A 22,103-nucleotide genomic window follows, 5' to 3' on the forward strand; every position below is an offset into this window, starting at 1 on the left:
CAGCAAATTTCAAGCCACAGATTCCAGCTACAACTCCACTTTCTGAGGAATTGACCCTTAAAGTCTCCTAAAGTCACATTGTTACTACTAACATACCTTCTCAAGACAGAGTGGGCTTGAAGACAGTAATGCATCAGGTATAGAGGGAAAAAAAAAAGCAAGGGTACACATAGCTAATGCCAGGTTTATGCGTAATCCAAACAATTAGACATAAAAATTTAATTCTTTTAAACATTTTTAAACTGCACTTGACAAACAAGTATGCCTTTGTAAACTCCAGTTTTACCTAGCTCTTGGATAAAGAAAGAAAAATCTGAAGTTTGGGACATTCAAATCTCCCAATGTATACACATGAAACAATCTACTGCTGTCTTCAGAAAAACAATGTAGAGTTTAAACTACTTTCTACAATAAACAGAATCCATTTCCAGAAGACAGGGGTGTAGTATTAAAAGCAGCATCAGCCTACTCACTGCCATCCTCTGGCAATTTCCATTCCCTCTTAACACCAAGTTTGTCTCTACTAATTTCTCTAGAGAACATACAATTTTCTACACTTAAAAAATATTAAGCACTGTTTCAGCAGACATACTAACTGACTGTGATTCATAGTCCATTACTATCTGAAGAAGTGTTCTTCATTCTTTCTGAAAACCATGTTTAATGTACTTTATGCAAAGTTTATTTCTTTATTTTGTAAAGAAATGTTTAGAAAAAATTTGGTCTGAACTCTTTCTCCACCTTTTACAAAGACAGGGATAATATCAATACAGAAAGAGTCTGAAATTAATTTTTTTCAAGCAAAAAAAAGATATTTATAGAAAGCAGTCACTACTGGGTACCAGTGAGGCTGAAAGTTAATAAAGTATGAACATGAAAAATAGCTTGCTCAAACAACAATTAAGTAGACACATAAACATGAAGATAAAAGAAAATGCAGGACAGAATTTGAGAGTATACCCACAGACTTCACTTATTAATTTTTTTAATACAAAGAAAGCTTTCACTGATTTGAAAACTATTGTTTCATTTTCTTTGTAATGGTGTGGGGGAGGCGAGTTGGGAGCAAGAAAGAAAAGCTTCCCCTTTCATTGCATCAGTCAGATCACTGAACAGGGAATAAGTGTAAAACAGTACTGCCACAGCTAAACATGGATTACATTCTGTCTCTAGCTTCTGAAGGGATCTACAAAGTCTTCCCTAGCTTTGAAGAACTTTACACTAGAGAAAAATATATCTAAGCTGAAAAACAAAAGAAATCAATTGTAATGGTGCCTTTCTGCTTTCTCCTGTGAAGCACTATGGCTGCACAAGCACACAGTGAAGGGACATCTTCTCTAACATGAAACAAACAGTCCCATTATCACAAACCACACATGGCAAAAGGCACTAAATGCTGACATCAATCAACATTCTGGATCTTTCTAACCAAAGTCGGCAAGAAATGAGTGAAAGAATAGCTTATTTAATGTTTTTTTTATGCAAAGCATCAACATCAAGGCCTTGCAGTTGTGATCAGAGCAAGCAGTACCTGAACCCTTCCAATACACTTTTCCTATAACAAGTACAGAGTTTACTTATGAAGCTCTGCCTATCAAGCCCATCTGTCAGTGCACTTTTGCCAGTGCTGATTTTACTCTTTGCTTTCTTTGCTCAACCTTTGAGAAAAAATAGCAATACAGCCTTTAAGAAGTGTTCCATATCTGTGAAGTTGCATAGCATTAGCAAAACAGCATAATTTTTAAAAATAATGAATAAATAAGCAAAACCACACTAAGATGTTCCATTCTCATAGAATGTCTGAGTCCTTACAATTAAAAATTATGCTCACATGCAATCTGTGAAGTCCGCTATTACAAGCTGTAATGTCATCAAGTTTCATAAAATTTTGGTATTTTTTATACATTGACCATTTTGGTAAAATTTCATAACAAGATTTAATATTATTGTTTCAAGGAAGACAAGGAAATGAAAATTCAGAGTCAATCAGACTTTTCTGCAAGAAAGTGAGTGGATCCAAAATACTAAATGGAGAGAAGTAGGAGCAGAACCATGCTGAAAATTTGCAAATCCCCAATTACTACAGTTTCTGTAACAAACCAATTTTCCAGAGGAGATAACTGGTGTCACAGGACAGTAACAGTTACCATAACCCGATGCAAAATCTACCAAACATTTTAATTTTCCTTACAACAAACTGAAAAATAGGATGAAGCTCAAGAAAACTAGATTACAGTCTTTTCATTTCAAAACACTGTCATTAAAGAAAAGCAAATGAAAAAAATTGTGTTCCTCACTAGCATGACTTCCAATTTACAGACTCCTAAAATCCAAGATAGGAAAAAAAACCCCATTTATGGAAATGTCATAGTTTAACTCCAGCCAGCAACCAAGCACACGCAAGCTGCTTGCTCTATATGCCTTACTCAAAAAGAAGTCAAGTTTTTTTTCAGAACTCACAGGCAAGAAGCAATAGAAATGAACCTACCTCCAGAGGGTAGTGTTTCTTGTAATGGTGAGATTTCCTGTTGCGAAGGGTACAGTCGCTGGAGGTGCGTTCTGCATTGCGGCGTAAGGAATAGCCAGTGTCAGGCCCCTCCTCACTAGAAACTTCATCTGATAAATTTGTCACAGTCCTGGGAGTATCCTAAGGGCAGGAAATACAGTAGTAGTAAGACAGAGTAATATTTAATAAGTCTTGTTCTCAACTAGTGAAATCAAATTTCTTTCTACAACTTCAGCATCTACGCTCAGTTAAACCAGATATTAATGCATTTTCAAGACTCAAAATTGACAGAGCAGGAATTATAGAATAGAAACTGTAGCATCAAAAATATTTTTTTCAAAGGAAAGCCTATTTCACATTAGCCTCAAGAAAGATCATGATGCTCTTATTTTAAATATGATTTTTTGTAAACTCAACATGCCAAGATACATTTTCTCTAAGCCTATCTGCATCTGAAAAGAGAACAAACCAAACCAAAAAATTCAAACCAGCTAACCAGTCAAAAGTAACAGTATAAAACTGAATTATCAACATATTCAGTACAAAGTTAACATTTAACACCTCTTACAAGGATGAAGGCTTAGAGGATGTATGTTGAACACTGAGGAAACTAGTGTGTGTTACTTTGAATACAGGATATCCAGGAGATAATAAGACCCAGACAAATTAAAAGTTCTGTTTTCTTCCATGATCACTTCCTATGATTCTGTAATGATTCTATTATTCCCTCTCATTCCTATTCCTCACTATAGAGAGTCATGCCTATTTCACTTGGAGGGAAATCCTGCTTTCCTCATCTTTCACACAGATCAATTAAAAACAAAAAACAAACCAAAACAAAACAAAACAAACAAACAAAAAAAAGAAGAAAAAAAGGAAAAGGAAGACGATTCACAGGCAAAGAAATAGTCAGAACGACCTTCAAATTACAATAATCCAGTACAGTAATCCAAAATCTGTTCCATTTTATCACAGAGACAATAAAATGCCCAGACTCTCAGAGAAGGCACAGAAGGTTTACTTGGTCAGGAAATACCCACAGATAAAGGACAGCACCCAAATTTGTGCACTGAAATAAAGAATACCAAAAAATGTAAAAACACCATTAAGGTTCCTCCTACAAGAAAAAGGAAAGGCCAGGAATATGATGAAGTAAGACAACTCGCTATAAGTTTTGGCTCCAGGACCCTAAGCCTAATTTCATTTTTAAGAATAAAGCAGATAAAAATGCATCCAAGGCATCACAAAAAGCAACAAACACACTTACTTTGTGGTGACTGTGGTTGCCCAGGGCATCTCTCCCTGTGGCAGGGCTCCACCCTGTCTCCTCTGGCCTGATCACCTCGCAGCGGCGTTCGTGGCCCTGCACTCCTTCTTCACTGCCTCTGCCTGGCTTCTTCCCATCAAGGGACACGTAGCCATTATCAGTTTCAGTGGATTTATCTATTGAGTTTTTTGCTTTCTTAGATCTATATTTAAAACAAATACATGCATTAAATTAATTATTCTCTGAATTATTTCCCAGTCTAAATCCTGCTTATTCCTATCAACCATTGTTTTAGCTTTACTAAGATGTCCACAAAATAACAATATTAACATTTGATTTTGATGCTATATTTGTAACTATTTAATCTTCTAAATAACACCCATTATCCTCTCTTAAAATTGTTATAAAATAAACTGTCAGGGTATGAAAGAAATGTGTATCATTAGCTACTGAAAGAAGAGAAAAAGAAACCTGTTTACCTGTTTTAAAAATAAAACTTCACAGCAGCTTTGCTAATGGAAGAATCAGAAGCGTCAAAAGTGAAAGAGAAATCCCTCTATTTAATCTTAACAAATAAAAGAGGTTTGCTAGAAGTTGCTTTAATAATTATTAATTCAAAGCAAGCATGCAATTTCCTGAAGCTGCAAACAAACATGCTGTTTAGTACTCTGTACACTGATATTTGGTGGTGTTTTGAATATACTCTGCTTACTGACAACCCTACTAAACAGAAGGGGATCTACTCTTTTCTGCATTATCCAGCAACACCCCAGGCAACATTTTTCCCTATCTCTTACAAACATACCAACTAAGCTGCTTTTTAAAGGACAGAATCTCCAGGATTTTAAAGGACAAATCTCTCACTGAACAGTCTCCCATAACATCCTCTAAAATCAAAGCCCTTTCCTAGACAATAAATGTACCAGCAGACTATCTCCTGCAAGAAGAAGCTCTCTCAAAGCAAACATTTGGATGATTACACTCCCACACTAGAAAGTGCAGTGGATGAAGGCATGAAGAGGAATAGCAGCTTGCTACCTTACTGACAGGGACTTCTAGTCTTAAGCTCCTCTATTGTCAAAGTAAATTAAATTTTGTTTTTTAGATTTTTCAGAACACTAAGTGAGAAAAGAGAGGAAAGAAGACAAGTGCTATAAATAATGCTTCTGAAATTTTTTATTTTTATTTCAAGTAGAGCACTGGGTTATCAAGAACACTGAATTATCAAGAATCTGTTCAATTGATCTGGTGCTCCTGTGAGGGAATATGCACTGCCTTTCTCTTTAAGGACTGAGGCATTCTGAGAGGGCTTGGATTACACAGCAGAAGATTAAATTCCTCTTTAATATGTACATCAAACAAATTGGGAGAATTTGGAGAGTCGCCTCACATTCCTTCCAAGATAAGGTATCCCACACATAAAGGGGAGTCCTGAAAGCAAAAAATGGCCAGGGACAGCTGGATAAAATAGGAAAAAAATCCAAAAAGGACCAATTCAGCTCAAAAAATAATGGTATGCAGAAAAAATGATCAAGAGAAGAGACAGTGTTACTAATGTGTTTAATCCTTGTTTACCATCTTTAATTTGTTACCCTAACTAAGAAAAGAAGTTAACATTTATAATTCTTTTAAAGCAAAGGGACTGCCTTTCAGTGGCAACTCATTGCAAAATAATAAGCAAGGTCAGTTGTGAGTAATGAGGAAGAAGCACTAAAATTAAATTATCTGCAATAAGGAGGAATCCAGATAAGCTAATTTGTAATTCATTAAATATTCCTCCAGCACTTCTGCATTTACTTCTTCACTGTTTGAAAGAAAATTTTAAGTTCTCATCACACATACACATCCAGTCAGAAACACTTCCTCCACAAGTTACTAAACTGTATGAGCAGATTAATGAGACAGCTCTTCCAAATTTGATTTGAGAAGTTTTTATGCATTTTACACAAAACTTTAAAGCTAGAAGTAGCCTCAAACAGTTGAAAAGGAATAGATAAGAGAAAGAGGGAACACATACATGAATGCACAACTTTTTCAGATGGGATTTCACTACTCAAGCAATGTTTGAGTGCTAAAATCACAAGACCAAAGCTACTGGGCTGGTATCAACTAAGGCTCATTCTAAATATCAGGGAGCTTGACTGAAGTCTTTATTTGCTTCTAACAGAGAAACTGAAGTTATTTTTTTGTATAAATTTAAGTGTAAGCCTCAAGCCAGAAAAGTGAATATTGGACTTAAAGTTAGGCTTTTGTGCACATGTTTTAAAGAAAAACAAAACAAAAACCCCTACAGTAATAAACACAAACAATATATCCCTTGCTGGCAAAAATGCATGGTTATCTAGAATTACTATATATACATACATCCTTAATCAATTTTTACAATTTTAGGCTATAACTAAAAGTATTTAGAATAAAACAATGAACACCAGGACTAAATACAATGTCTTAAAAGGCTTGAATATATGCAAAAGCTAAATCAAGAATGATTTTTAGTCCTCTTCATGCATTATCAAGGGAAAATACTAAAGAAAAGTTCAATAAAATTTCTGAAAGAGTGTGGATTTGCACTCTCATGTATTCAATATTTCAATGTATTTTCATTGGGGTTGATCAGAAAAACTCTTCTCTCTGTTCCCACTGCAAAACATTTCGAGATTACAACACTTTAGAGGTTATAAGACTTCCACTGGAGTAAGGACACATGCAGAGCAAATTCTGAAATCAGTACTGCATTCTGAACAGATCACTTGCTTGGATACCACCCTCTTTTCAAGTAAGACTTATCAGTAGTATTTTCTAAATTGCCCCTGTGCTGGATTAAAGTTTAGAATTATAATTTTTAAGTCAGACTGAATTCTGCCATTGGAAAGGATATTTATTGAATACACACTTCCAGTTTACTAATGATCTGAGCACAGGCAAATGGTGTAGGTACACAGGGTCCTGCCCTAACACAGAAAATTCAATTTCTGAGGTGAATTTGAATGACCTATACTTAAAATTCCAGAAAACAGTATGTCAAAGATTTGTGTAAGTGAAAAACTGCTGAAAATAAATACTCAGCAGACATTCTATGTAAGACATTTTAATGTACTTATCTAAAGAGCTTCAAAGTTTGTCCTAAGAAACAGGCCAAGTGTAGCTGTGAAGCTTCCTTGCACTGAGATTTCATAAGATTTTCTTTAAGGAACCTCACCAAGCAGTCAATGTACTCCACACTGTGCTCTTGCTTCCTCATTCCCAGCCCCACTCCCATTGTGCTGACAAAAGTGTTTGTATTACCATGAAAAAAATTACATGACGAAACTGAACTGCATGTTCCCCTGGGGAAAAAGAAGGTTATTTTTCATCTAGACAAGTTTGTATGGCTCCACACATACAAACAACTGTGCCTCTGCAATGCAGGGGTAACAAAGGACTAAGGGCTGTTTACAGCACTCTCAGTCACTCTGCCTTCTTCTTCCTTTGAAGATACTGTATATACTAAGTACTCATCATGGCGGCTTAACATTTATATATATACACACACTACCTCTCATTAAATGGTTTAAACAAGTTTTAGGGTAAGTTCCACACAGCCCTTCTCAACTGAAAATATTCTGAGCCTCACAGCAGTAAAAGAAAGGAAAAAAAATAGACTTCCAACACTCTTCTTACTGCAGAACAGTATCTTCAATGAAGGGAAAACAAGACATTAAAAAGTTTACAAGATTACCCTTGAAGCATGCCAGAGAGTAATGCCTACAGACTCTGGTGCCTATCACTATGACCCACAGCTTATCAAAGACAGCTTAACCCACGCAGGAAAAAGTCAAATGAATTCTCCTCTTACAACACTTCTAAACATTTTTAAAACTTGTCCAAGGTTTCAAGTATTCAATCCCAGAAGGTAACATAAGTTTTACCAGTGGTTAAGAGCACAGATCACAGGTATAGCAGACACGTTAGTGTTGCTGTATATACAATGCAGCATGCACAACAAAACATCAATGTCATAACTTGCATTATCCCTTTTCTACATTTAATACTATTTATTGAGTGTATTTTCACTAATTAATACATGCTGATACATAGCACTCAAAATGCTGCATGCATAGCATGTCTTGCACACACATACAGCTATAGAATGGGCTTTTTATTTTTTAATAGTCCAATCAGTGTTTATTTGAATCCTGAAGAAAAAGTGTGTCATTTGATGACAGTGACAGAGTTGAATAAGCATTCTCTTGGAGTAACAAGGATGTAATGTAATACAGTAAAATTAAACAGCTGAATTTTTCTCTTTGGATTAAAACTGAGACACTAAGTTGTTTTTTTTTTCCTGATAGCCTACACGGTGTAGTAAAACAACAAAATATAATTTAACTGGAAGTTAATTCTGTACTCTGCTCTCATGAGATCCCACCTGGAGCACTGTGCTAATCTCTGGGGCCCCCAGCATAAGGAGGACATGGGACTGTGGGAACAAATCCAGAGGAGGGACAAAAAGATGATCAGAGGGCTGGAGCACCTCTCCTGTGAAGACAGCTGAGAGAACTGGGGTTGTTCAGCCTGGAAGAGGCTCCAGGGAGACCTCTGAGCACCTTCCAGAGCTGGAGAGGGACTTTTTACAGGAGCAGGTAGTGATGGGACATGGGGCAATGGTTTCAAATGGAAAAAATTAAGTTTAGCTTTCAATATTAGAAAGGAATTATTAAGTGAAGGAGTGGTGACAGTAGAACAGTCTGCCCAGAGAAGCTGTGGCTGCCCCCATCCCTGGAGTGTTCAAGGCCACGCTGGATGGGGCTCTGAGCAACCTGGTCTAGTGGAAGTTGCCCCTGCCTATGCAAAGGGGGGAGAACTAAATGATCTTTAAAGTCCTTTCCAACCCAAATTATTCTATGACAATTCAATATTTCTTCAAAATCCTTGCATCAGCATTTACAAAAGTCAAGAAACAACACATTAGACCATTCTCAAATACTCAGATGAGTTTGCTATTAAGAGCAAAAACTAGATCAACAGAAGTTTAATCATTACATCAATATTTACTTAATTAGAAAAGGGATAGTGCATCTCTAACACTTATGTAGCCTTGAATAAATACAAACCCTGATAAAAAGAAAGCAGCATGCCAGATATCTCTGAAGACAGCGCCAATACTGCAAGAGGTGCTTGTACCGTAGCTCTGCACTGTTCCCTCCTGTGTGTTATCTGTGGTACTAGAGCCATCTCCTTCCCTATGTACTTCCAAATGTGCTGCTTTCCTTAATTTCCTTCAGCAGAAGAGATTAAAATGGGAAGGTAGTTTTGTAAGTGCAATCTGCTAGTTTTATGTGTTCAGCAGTTTAAGCATGCAAAAAACAAGCAAGATTTCAAAGTATTTTGCTAAAGCTTTGTCATATCAATTTAATAAACTCTATTTAATAAAAAAGCATGATACATTCATTATTATATACTTAAACACAAAACACATTTCATTTCATCATCAGAAGCTTAGACTACAAAAGTCACTGCTGCAGTGTTTCCCATTTTAATGGGACAATTCACTGTAGCAAATCAGTCAGTGGAGTGCTTGGAAGACTTAAATTCTACATTTCCAAGAGCATCTCTTTTCACATATACTTTCCACAGATTATTAGCCAGATTTATAAAACTAAATTTGAATATAAACACTGTCACTCCACCACTATTCAGATAACTGTTTTGAGACAAAAAGTCTGATTTAATGCATTAAAATTCAAATAAAACTGCCTAAATTAGTCAATGCATAAAAGTTAAAGAGCACCAATTAAGCATAATTTTGAAGTTTCAAATAAAAACAGAGCAACAATTTCTCATCTCTAGCAAAGCACAGACTGTAAACCCCTACTTTTTTTTCATGCACATTCTCTACAGTAGTTTAACAGTCCTAAATGTAAGTACTAAACACAGACTATAAGTCTTTGACTAAAGTACTTTAACACAGACTATACCTTCTTCTTTTACCCCCTGTGCTGGGAGGTGGCTTAGGAGTTCGTGTGGAGACAATCTGACAGTGCACAGTCCCAAGCAGCAACATGAGCCATATTGGCCCAATGACTTCAGTCAGAGGTATATTATGTGGGCTTTGGGCTGTACAGAATAGCACTACAGCAGCAACTGGAAAAGAAGGGAAATGAAGATGAGTTTAATGTCTGAAATGGCCAACTCATATGGCTTTTGTGAAAAACAAACCAGTCAGATGCAGACCTTTACCTGGATTTTAAGCCAATGCAGGTAATTCTGAGAGAACAAAATTATTATTTTCCTGAAAACCAGCAGTATTCAGGGTCTAAATAGCCGACTATTCTCTTAGTACTCATCGTTTCTTTCATACTTGTGATATCATAGGTATTGCTCAAAAAATGGCTGAATAAGGGGGAAAGAACATTTGGAAAACTGTATCTGTCATGAAACCACTTCAAATATGGTGAAACATCAGTAGGAGACAAAACCAAAAAGTAAATATCATCCTTAAAGCAGCCCAAATAAATTTAATTCTGCATCATGTGTTTTGACAAAGCACAACCCAGTGAGTTTGAAGAGACTTGAGACTAGAAACTCCTTACACAGCAGAATGAATTTAAAACTCCATGTCCCAGCCAAGGGACAAAATTGCCCATAAGGATGGGCAGCCATGCATAAGTACAACCCTATAAACATTCTATATATACTTCTGTGCATCTTTTTTAGCAGTGAGGAAAGATCAAAAGACAAACCATGTAAACTATGGGGTAGTCCAGCTGAAGTGACCAAGGCTCCAACTAGCACTTGTGGTTGGAAAAAGGGGCAGCTTCCAACCCCATGGCTAACTGTTAGTTTTGTAAGCCTATAACCATTTTCATATGCAGCCAACAACCAAGCTCCTGCACCCAGAGCCCAAACACTCAGCAACATCTTCACAGGCTCCAGGTCAACCTGAACACATCCAGCAGGTATGAAGCAGGAGGAAAAGGAACCCCTCTCCTCTCTGCTTACTCTGTCCTTGCTCTGGCTTGAAGAGCTGTGATGCATAACTCGGCTGAGAGGAGCTATCAAGAAAAAAACAAAACCAAAGCAAACAAAAACCAAAAAAGCCACCCAAAAATACCCACAGAAACTCCAAGAAACAATTCAGAAACAGATCTGGGAAACAATTCTCTGTGCCTAACATCTGCACATCCCATGAGAACTTGGTTTTGTTTGTGCACTACTGAGAAGTGAAAGTCCCATAATTTAGACCTATTTCTAGCACAAAGAATTACAAGTTCAACAGCTGTCACCAGTTCTCTAGTGAAATTGACTGAAAAAAATGCAGCCACATACAAAGCTTTGTCCCACATTCAAACATCTAAAATAAATCCCATGAACACCTAACACAGCAGATAACCTGGATGGAATGTTCTCCACTAAAAAGAGGTTTGATATGTTTTTCACTAACTAATCTTTAGCAAGGTAACCAGTATTAGAAACATGATGAACACACAAAACAATGGAATAATTTTTGATTGTGGAAAAACTAATTCTAATTTCTCCTCTTTTTCCTAAATTAAAACACTAAAGTTTTGCATGGGAGCATTCTTTATTACTTATCAGTGAAGTACATTTTTGCTGTATTTCTCAAAGACCACATGCAATGAGAAATCCAACTTATTAAAATTAAATAAAATAGGTACAGATAGCAAAAGTTAATGTTATCTCTTTCTAAATGAGCTTATCTGAGTTATTTACACATACAATTAGCTCCATGAGGTATAAAATTGAATAAGGAGCTGATTTTGGCTCCTATCATACAATTTGGATAAACATAGAAGCTCAATTTGAAACGTTTTGCAGTAGTAGGCCTACACAAAATAATTTTAAAATTCGCTACTGCTACTCAAAAATATTCAGTAAAGCAGAGCTGTCTGGAAGAAATCATTGTCCAGAATACAAGAATCTGCAGATTGTAGATTCCTAACACAGTGTTTCACATACATTTAGAAAAATATTATCCATCTCCTGATCTTTTTTAAGTACAATAGGAAGGAAATTCAAGAATTTATCTCTGCACAGTGTGACAATACATTCTAGATCAGATTATCCAAGAATTGCTCCTATCAACAGCTAGGTAGAATTGGTTGGAACAGGATTTCTTACAGCACTTTTAATTATTTCTTTATGTATTTCCAGTATTTTGATCTCTGCTTTTCTAAAACACAGGGGCTTATTTTGTAAAACAGACACAAATGAAATAATATCACATTGAACAAAAAGCTGCCTCAGAGAAAGCAACTTTACATTTCAAAGGCCAACAAGCATTTCTTTTTAAAGCATTTGTAGTTTGAAAATATTTTTAATACCAAATTTAAAAATGCATACTTATATATTTATATATCTCACCACTACAACAAACAACCATTACATCACTATTAAAGTTTCTTGCTTTATACTTAAGAAATACACAAGAAACAGCAAGTTTGCATTTTATTTTCCCCTTAGAATATAAAAACATTTTAAGTTAAAAACGAGGTATTACTATATACTAGATAGATAAGGAAGTAGGAAAAAAAGGTTTTACTTCTATCTTAAGTCACTGGCCTGTTCCCTGACCTTGAGCATAAAACATTTCTCTGTAGTTCTCTTATCACACATGGTGCTAATCACTTTACACTAATGGAAACCAATGCAAATAAACCCTGGAGTTTAAATCTATAGCCAAGGAAAATGTTTTTTTCTGTAGATTTACATAAATGCTAGCAAGTACCCTGGTGAAGCTAATCAATTTTAAAGCAATAATTCCAAGCAATGAAATTCATAAATCTATAGAAAATACTTTTGGTAAATTATTTAATTATGAACACATACAAATGAAATATAGCCAGACCATTTTACAACAATGTCAATGACAATCTGTCATGATGACAAAAAGTCCAAACTTCAATACAAAATCCAGATTCAGGGCAGAAATCTGGCCACTGGAATTCAAGGTAGTTTATTTCAATCTTCTATCATGGATTCTTGATATTTTGGTGCTGCCTTACCAAAATTCGTAACTGAGCACACTTTCTGAGTAAAATAGAAGCAAATCTTCTATTTAAGTGCTTGGGGGAGGGGGGCTGTTTTGAATAGTTCCCAAGAAGTAAATATGTCCATTTAATTTCACTTACATGTTTATTCTAAGTCTTTTAATTTATTTCAAAAACTATCAAAAAATCTGCAGCTAATTCTGCACAGTTTCAATACCAAGTATTTCAAACAGTTGGGTTATAGTGTAATATGGAGTAGTATTCATTATTTCCTGCTATTTGTTAACTCACATTCACAGAAATACTTTGTCACATAACAGACCATGTGGATTAGGGAAATGATGCATTCCATCCACAGCTTAGTAAACCAGAGACCCTAAGAGAAATCTGAGAGGAAAAAGGCTAGTTCTAAGAAAGTCCTGTAATTCATGTCCTAAAAACTTGCTTGCACTCAGAAACCTCATTGTCTCACTGTTTTTCTACCTGCAGGGTCTTACAGAGGGGCCACAAATTAAGTGCCAGTATACATTTTTTAAAATAAATTTACAAATAGGAACACCAAAAAATTACTGCAATGGTGTTTCTCAGAATAAGACACACATGAACATGGTAACAAACCAACCACAACTTATGTATTTTACTACCTATATTACTATAAAAAAGATTAGAATTATTAACACTATAGGATCTCTTACCACAGACAAATGAGGAATCTATCTCAGAAATGGGGATAAAAAAAACTTTTCAGAGAAGGCCAAATGAGTATTTTTTAGTACTGCAGGTCTTGAGGCACTGGCATGGTGAGATTAATTTTACACCTGCTAATAACATCACCACACAAGAGGTAGTGCCTTCTTTTTTTAACTCCATATATTGTTCCAATTAAAATTTCCAAATGATACAATGATTCACAACTGAGACAACAGATGGTGAATTTGAAAAAGTAATATTGCATGTTAATTGGATTTCAGTGGAAAATTCATTAGTCATTTAGCTTCTCAGGGTATTTATATTGCTCCCAACTTTCATTAACCTTCTGTTCCATATCTGTTGTACAAACTTCTGAAATACTTATTTGTTTGGTGAGTTTCATACTGATAGACACTGACTCACTACATGACATTCTTCCCTTTCTAATTTTCCTCTTATGTATCACATACAATTAAGGAACTCACAAAGTCAGATTGCTAGAACTCAATACTGAATATCCCAAAAGCTGTGAACAGACTTCTGTTTGTTAACAGCTGTCCTGAAAACCTGAATTACATTCAGATGTGACAAACTAACATGTGCCAAATACTGAAGAAAGCCTGTGAGGAGAGTGTAAATTTTTCATTATGCAACCTTTATATATGTAAAAGAAATGTTAACCAAGAGACATATGCTTGGGACTGTGTCATTCCAATCTTTTATGAAAATACTGGAATAGACCTTAACAGCATGAAGTGAACCAAGCAGCACACTGCAGCTTCATATGGTTAAAATAAGGCATTCAATTGATGCTGTAATCCAACTCTACCTTGGAGAAGGTAAAGAACAAGCAGCCAGAAAAAAATGACCCTTGATGTCACTTGGAGCCACCACTTGTAGAAGAATGGAAAGAAAACAACTCTCACGATTCCTTTGCGGGTCAAAGATGTCCAAGGACTTTCAGGTTTTGCTTTAGCAAAAGCAGATCCTTTAAAAAAAAAAAGAAATTTGAATTTATTTCATCATTATGGCTAATAGAAATCTCAGCTGTTCAACAGCAGAGTAGCTAAGTCAGTGAAATGGTGGAAGTGCAAGATTTATTCAAATAATTGTATTTAATAACTGCTCCTTTAAATAACCATCTCCTCAATCCAAATATGGCATACATTGTTGATGCCCTCTTGACTGCCATTATCAGGAACTTCTACAAATACCTGTAATTTCAGAATGTCTTAATAACAAAACACTGCCATGTCAAAATTATTCTAAAATGAATTATTAAAAATTGTTCTGTTTCATAGAGGTATCAGAAGCTTTATACAAAGCAACAAGTCTCATGAAAACTCCACAGGCTGTGCAGGTACAGCAGAGTCCTTTCCCAACACAGAAAAGGGATCTAAAATACCAAATACCAAAAACACCTGTAAATTGCACCAGCCATGTCATTGAGGAAAACTGAATGAGGTTGAGAAGCACTGAAGTGAATCTGTCCAGCTGAGGACCAGCCCCAGGAGCAGGGAAGCCACCCCAAGAAAAATTTATCTATGTGTCTCCTTCTATACCATTTCTTACCTCTCTCATTCAAATGTCCTTTCTCTCCCATATCTCTCCATTTCTTTTTCTTCCCAGCCAGAAAACTGTGTAGAATTTATTTAATGGGGATGTGACTTAAATTATGCAAAGTTGCTGACTGAAAGGGCAACTACTGCATGCTGCTACACCATCCCCATGTCATTTACAAGCAGCACTGGCACTGGTGAGCTCTGTGCTGCACATGTAAAACACTGCCAGCTCTGAAACACCTTTATTGCCAACTTAGACATTCATGTAGTTATTTAAATGCTATTCATGTACAACACTGCACTGAAAAGGTCCAACACTGTTTTTAAGTTTCTTGTAAGTTCAAATGTTATTTGATTTCGTTCCTCTCTCACACATTTCCATTTTTAAAAAATTAAACTGTTAGGTGGTGTGAGAAATCTGCACAATCACAGAGCAGATCAAAGACAAAATGGGAGGAAGCAGCCCAAATAAAACTCTGCAGGGTCCTTCCAGGGTTCTCCTCACAGAGCCATCACTGGAACCATCAGCCCAGCTCAGGCCATCTCCCTGAAGCCAGAGCAGGAGAGAGGCAGAAAAGCCGGTGGGAACTCAAACCATGGCATGGACACCATGATCAGGTGTGAACCCTCACCATGCACTGCTGGGAGCAGCTCTCCAAGTCACCTTCCAGAGGAAAAGGGACCCTGCCTGAGGGGTGGGACTCACTGTGGGATGCCAGGGAAAAGGAGCTCAGATGGCACAGCATTTGTAGGGCATTTAGGGGAGAATCCAGGGATGGGGGAAAGAAATGGCTTGGGCAATTTAGGGAGGAACAAGTGCTGTGAAATTGAGGGGTAAGGGGATAAAAAGGACTGGCCACACAAACAGCCACTGCCCAGAGCACTGCTTGTCTGGCCATGCCACAGGAACTGCTCAGTACAGCCTGGACTCACTTCTCCCTGAAACCCTTGGGCTCTCCTGGGCCAGAGACTGCCTGCTCTGTGTCCAAGGACACCCACATGGGGCTGAGACACGGAGCTGAGCACCAGCACTGGCCATTAATGCCAGAGCTGGGGGGAACCGTGGGGCCATGGCGTGGTGCCGGCAACCCCAGGGAGGGCGGCACAGCCAGGGCAAGGCCAGAGCTACCATCGGGCAGAAGGCTCCAGGGACAGAGAGGGTGAATCTCCAGGGACCATGGGGTGAAGCTCCAGGGACAATGGGGGCTGAGGCTCCGGGCACTGAGGGGGTGAAGCTCCGGGGACAATGGGGGTGAGGCTCCAGGGACAACAGGAGCGAGGTTCCGGGGACAATGGGGACGAGCAGGCCTCTGGAGGCCAAGGCTGGGTGTGAGGGTGCCCAACCTGCACTACCCAGCTTCCTGTGCTGGCTGCTGGGCTGATGGGTAAAAACACTAAATAATGTTTTCCCTAGTCTTCACAAGGCATAAGGGAAATTACGTGCAGATAAGAACAATTTAAGAATAAATAAAGACTTTTCTAAAAGTCTCATATCATCTGACCTTCTGTTGCCATTTGCAAGAAACAATCAAGGCCTATACATTTTTACCCTCCAGAAACTTCAATGTAACATTCCCTCCAGATGTCAGAAGACTTAAAAGAAGTCTAATTACCTGGCAGTAGGAGTAAAACTAGTAAACCAGTAACTCTAAAATGATATAAGACAATGCACAAGACAATAATAAAATATATAAGACAAACTAGTAACTCTAAAATGATATAAGACAATGCACAAGTTTCTTTCCTCTTTTTTTTTCAAAATCCAGACCTACACAACAAAATTCAAATTAAATAATTAAATTCTTAATATTGCAATTTAATCCTAATATCATTATTTAACAATGTTTTCTATCCACCGGCTTTAGGGAAGAGCTATGTAGTGTTGGCTGTGTTTTGTTTCATTTGGGTTTTTTTAAACCTACTAATCCACTTTTGTTACAAGACATAGGATGGCTGTTATTTAATACTGAGAAATTCAGCTTTTTCTAGCTCAGAACTCACCTCTTACAAGATCAACATCTATGAGGTCTGGTTTCACATGTCCTGTTTTCTTTGGTTTGTTTCTCAAACCCTGCAATAGATAAATACTATCAAAATACTTTCATGTAGATGACAGACATTACAAAAGACAAAAATATCTATGTGGTCAGTAATTGTATTTAACCTATACTGCTACTGAAAATTCAGACAAACACGTCAACTTCACAGATTTAAATTACTATAAACTAAGCATTCCAAATAACAATGCACAATGAATGCCTTTTACACACTTTACAATCTATATAAAACCCAAGCAATTACTGACCCACCAGGCGATTTTTCAAACAGGCACTGAGCACTCATGGCTTTGCGTTATGCAGACAATGTATGCACACACTTACAAGAATTAGTAACATATTTCTAGTAGCTTTTCAGAATTTTTGCAACAAATTACATTCTTGAATCTCTTTTCTCCTCAGATGTCTAACTCAACTTCACAAAATTCTTATATTGCAACTCCTTAATTCCAAACCCAGATAGCAAATCACACTGCAATGCAGGAGGCAGTAAACAGCAAAATCTCAGAAATCCAAATTCTAGGAAAGTATTGAATTTTTCCTCAGTACTGAATATAGATTAGCCAATTAAAAGGAAGGGGAAAATCCCACACAACAGGAATGCTGCAGGAAGAAAAGCAAGCTTATTTTTTTCTTCAAGAAGCAACAGCTTCAATCACAGAAGAACCAAACTCGCTGGCAAAGCTTTCAAGTTTGTTTTTAATGCTAAAATGTGATGCTGTACTCTCAAGTCTTAAAGACAGCTGTGAGTTTATTCTGCTCCCCTTAGCTTAGATTCTTGGTCACATTAGATAGTAAGGAAATCACAGCACACAATTCATACAGAGTAAAATAAAATATTTCAAAAAACATTTAGGATACAAATAAAATTATTATGAAAACCATTTAACTGTTCTCATTCAAAAACCATGTATATTGGTGAACTGTACATTTCTACCATTGCCAAGGCTCATCCATGTGTAAAAACACTAGTAAAGCATAAACATTAGGTATAAATGGAAGCATATAAATGAAATTATTGTCAATGAGAAACAGATCAGTGAAAACTGGTAGTGTTAATCTTCGTAAGAATAATATCAAGCAAAATGTTCAACTGAATGCAGCTCAAAATATTTCTCACATCTAAATTAAACTGGATTTCTTTTTCATGCAGAAATAAAGATAAAAAAATCAAACTGAAACAAGCTAGGTATGTAGTCATTACCTATTGTGTTTATTAGAAAAATGAGTTTACTTGAAACAAAAAAAAGAATTAATACACAACTGAAACATGAATAGGACAAAATGTGCTCCGAGGATGAAAAATAGACACAACCAGTTGTATTTTAAATGCAAGCACTATAAAGACCTTATAATGCAAGATTTTTACAGAACTGCAGTAATTTTATGTGGAATGAGAAAAGAAACCCATAATTAGAATTGGAAATTACCATAATTCTAGAATCAGCTACAGATTCTTGTGAATTTTGCATAAGTGAGCCACTCCATTTCATAAAAAAAATTGAGGTTTAAAAAGAAAATGCTGAATGGTGTAGTCACTTTCAAATGTATTAGTGCTTATGGACCACAAGATCTCTCTTGAAAGTCTAAATAAAGATGTGCCTCTTGGAAGAAATAATCTCCAAGAAACACATGCTCAAACTTAGGACAAATTTACCACTGTGGTAACAAATTACGTTTTCATGTTAAAGAAAGAACTGAAAAATCTAAGTCAAGAGTACAACTTGATGTGACCTTCAGAGGAAAAGAAATGGTGAATCATTTTTTAAAAATTCCATTGGACAAACAGTACTTTCAGATCCATGGACCTCACTGAGTTGGCTCCTGAACTGTTTGCCACATATAGTAGAAGCATTCCATTTATTCCGATGCAATTTCTACACTTAATGTATCACAAATCTCTAACATACATGGAAAACAGCAGTTTCAGACTAGGGTTATTTAAAAAAATATTCAGTGTTTCATAATGCTCAGACCCATCCATTTAATTCATATAATTTCTATTCAGCACCAAACACTTTTCAGGTAAGCATTAGCAAAAGAACGTTTAAGTAAGAATACTTTAAAAATAATTGTTATTATTGTAAAAACTCTTTTACACAAATTTTAAAATTAATCTTAATAGATCCTATTACAGTTATAACTAAATTATAAATGTGTAGTAAGAGAAACATATTTTCTACTACAATATATGAATTTTTCAGATTTTTAGTGACTTTAATTATAAATCATTACATAATCATTTCTAAATGTATAATGTCAAAGTGCTGTAGGAGCTCTGAGATTAAAGCACTACTGTGCAATCCCTTAACTTAGGCATGTGCCTTGGTGTTACCCGAATTGCACTTCACTCAGTCAACCCAAACTCAGACACCACCATAATTTTTTAGTTATTGGACTCCTGAGCCAAACAAGATGCTGTTTGCAGTCAGCATTTTTTTGCAATATTTGCAGTAACTATTTGAGTAACATGCTATCACACAGCAGTTAATTAATGAACTCCTCTCAGAGCTGTGATGGTTTCATGGCCATGGGAAGGACCCTTCAGGCAACCTGAGGCTCAGCTGTGCTGCTGAAATACCATGGGGTGCAACTCAATGTGTGTATTTCTGTACAAAAACTCTGTAGCTCAGGTCAGGAACAGCTCCCACAGAAGCCAAGCAAGCCCCCACATACAGTTTTAAGTCCTGCAGAGTGAAAAAACCCATCCCCGAGGAAACTGAAGCAATGTACATTTTACTGATGTTAAGTAATAGCAACACCTTGAAACTCATGCAGAAATAGCACAATACTTCCATGCAGTGTTGGAGGGGAAAAAAAGATTAATTGCAAGAAAATGTTGACTAAATTAACACCATGGGTATTTGATACACAACCCACAGAACTGGTACCTACAGGAGTGATTCCTTTATCTCCAAAGCGATTTAGCAACGTGGCAGACACTGATGGTACTGTTAGTTAAACCAAAATGCACAGAACACTGTTAAACTGCTTGTTCAGAGAAACAAAGCCTGAGGTACTTACCAGTCTAATAAACTGTACAAAACAATGACAGCATCATAAAGGAGGGAAAGTAAACTGCAGGTATAAGGTAACTAACTGAAAGCAAAGAGAGCTCAGATAACTGACATTAGAATTCATCACAAACAAAAGTGAAAGACAGAGGTATTAACACAAGTAAGCCCTGTCTTAAGATAAGTGAAAAGAAAAAAAAAGTACTGAGATACAGAAAGATGCATCACACTAAATGGTGCAGAGTTATTAATTATGTAAAATAAATAGAGCATAGTACACTGGTTACATTTGGTTACACTCCAGAAGTCTAGTTTTACTTTACCAGTATTAAATACCACCACATACAATGTAAATTACTTCAGCATACACAACCACAAAAAAAAAAGCTGCATTATTACCTTTATTTCTCTTTGCTCTACTGATTTTTCCCATATTTGTTGATCATATGCTCCAATCTAAAAAAAAAAAAAACCTCTACATTAGGATTTAAAAGATATTGATCAAACAAAATCAAATCAACCTTCAACAAGAGAAGCACAAAGCCAGCAAGTTATTTCCTTCGGGAGTTTACAAAGAAATTTTTATCTTCTCCATTCCATCTTGGCTGGACAGGATCAAGCTAATCTGTAATGGAACTGAGGGGAGAGCAGAGCCTCACACAACCCCAGCCTCAGCCCAGGACTTGTGCAAGCCCAAGCACTGGGAACATCACACTCCCTCCCACCAGGACTGCAGCCTCCATGAGAGAGAGCAGAACTTATGGCAGCTACACTGACATGGTCTTTCAGATAACTTCAAAAGAAATATGCACATCTAGTTGAACCCATACCGTCAATTTATTTTTTTTAAACCATCTATAATTCCTATTCCACTGCACTCACTTTTAAAAGCAGATGGTATTAGCTTTATCTCTTGACAGTGCACAGCAACCAGATATATGGTCAGGCTGGTAATCAACCAGCTTATAGCCCAGGGGGAACCTAATGAATATCAAGAAACAGCACTTTTCCCCACTGACTGTCAGATATTTACAGGCAGGGCAACCTGAAACTTCAGGATTAAAGATGGTGACAAGAACAAGTCAATATACGAGACAACATATCCAAGTCTTGTAAGAAGTTATCAAAGATCATCAGATTGCTTTGGACTCTACACAAACATTATTTCTAGACAATAATCAGTAATAATCTCTTTTACTATGGTGATTTTAAAGCCTTGCCATCCCAGCTGCTCTACCTGGACACATAAATCTTGTGTATCTGGAGATTGATTCACATCACACACTCTGAGCAGTTAAGTGTAAGATCACTTTAAGGTCACAACAGAGAGACAGATGCAGTTCCTGGGACTCAAAGTTCCTTTTCCAGCCTGCAGGAGTGACAAGCAGCTCAGTCAGACACCTGACAGAGAGGGGAGAGGAACAACTGCCATCACCTGTGCAAACCTGCACAAATTCCATCTCACTGCAAGAGTGTGACTCCTCCTTCCAGTTCACAGCTCCAGTTCACACCTTGTGCCAGAAATCATTGTTTTCATTTTTCTTTTAGTATTTCAGCCTTCAGCATTAATGTAGATGTTATAAAAGAAAGACAGAAAAGGTCATTCTTAATTAAAAAGAATCTTTTAACCAAGGATCCAACATAAATGCAAAAAAATACTCAGGGAAACCAACACACACCTACATAAACAAAGAAATCTAAAGGCATCTTCTGTGCCTCTAAACCTGACCAATTAGTGGAAATAAATAAACATTTAAAAAATCTAATTTAGAGGAGTAAATCCCAAAGCATATCTAAGATTGAAAATGAAAAAAACAAACTGAATTACTCTTTCCCAAATTTAAATATTTCCCATTCAAAAGAGCTAAACAATTTCTATAGTTTTCTGCTTTAAAACTTTGTAAAAGAAGCAATCTACTGGCTTTTTGGTAATAATAAATACTTTACAGCTCGCATTTGGAAAAAAAATAAAAGAAACTGTGGAAAATAATTAGGGAGTCAGGCACAGTAGTGGGCA

General features: G+C 36.5%; 1 protein-coding gene across 3 annotated transcripts in view; it reads right to left on the bottom strand.

Moving 5' to 3' along the window:
• PHTF2 (putative homeodomain transcription factor 2) overlaps positions 1 to 22,103 on the bottom strand; it is a 62,575-nt gene that overhangs the window by 16,056 nt on the left and 24,416 nt on the right. The window contains exons 3-10 of one of the 3 annotated variants that reach the window (XM_074538816.1): positions 20,486 to 20,542; positions 20,097 to 20,108; positions 17,017 to 17,086; positions 14,283 to 14,441; positions 9,731 to 9,896; positions 8,867 to 9,031; positions 3,774 to 3,975; positions 2,489 to 2,647 (exon numbers count right to left, since the gene is read on the bottom strand). In XM_074538816.1, coding sequence (XP_074394917.1) covers positions 2,489 to 2,647; positions 3,774 to 3,975; positions 8,867 to 9,031; positions 9,731 to 9,896; positions 14,283 to 14,441; positions 17,017 to 17,086; positions 20,097 to 20,108; positions 20,486 to 20,542 — 990 coding nt within the window. The remainder of the gene's footprint in view (positions 1 to 2,488; positions 2,648 to 3,773; positions 3,976 to 8,866; positions 9,032 to 9,730; positions 9,897 to 14,282; positions 14,442 to 17,016; positions 17,087 to 20,096; positions 20,109 to 20,485; positions 20,543 to 22,103) is intronic. The other 2 variants (XM_074538817.1, XM_074538818.1) reach the window with 2 other exon arrangements.

The sequence above is a fragment of the Zonotrichia albicollis genome, chromosome 4, assembly GCF_047830755.1.
Source record: "Zonotrichia albicollis isolate bZonAlb1 chromosome 4, bZonAlb1.hap1, whole genome shotgun sequence".
Lineage (NCBI taxonomy): Eukaryota > Metazoa > Chordata > Aves > Passeriformes > Passerellidae > Zonotrichia > Zonotrichia albicollis.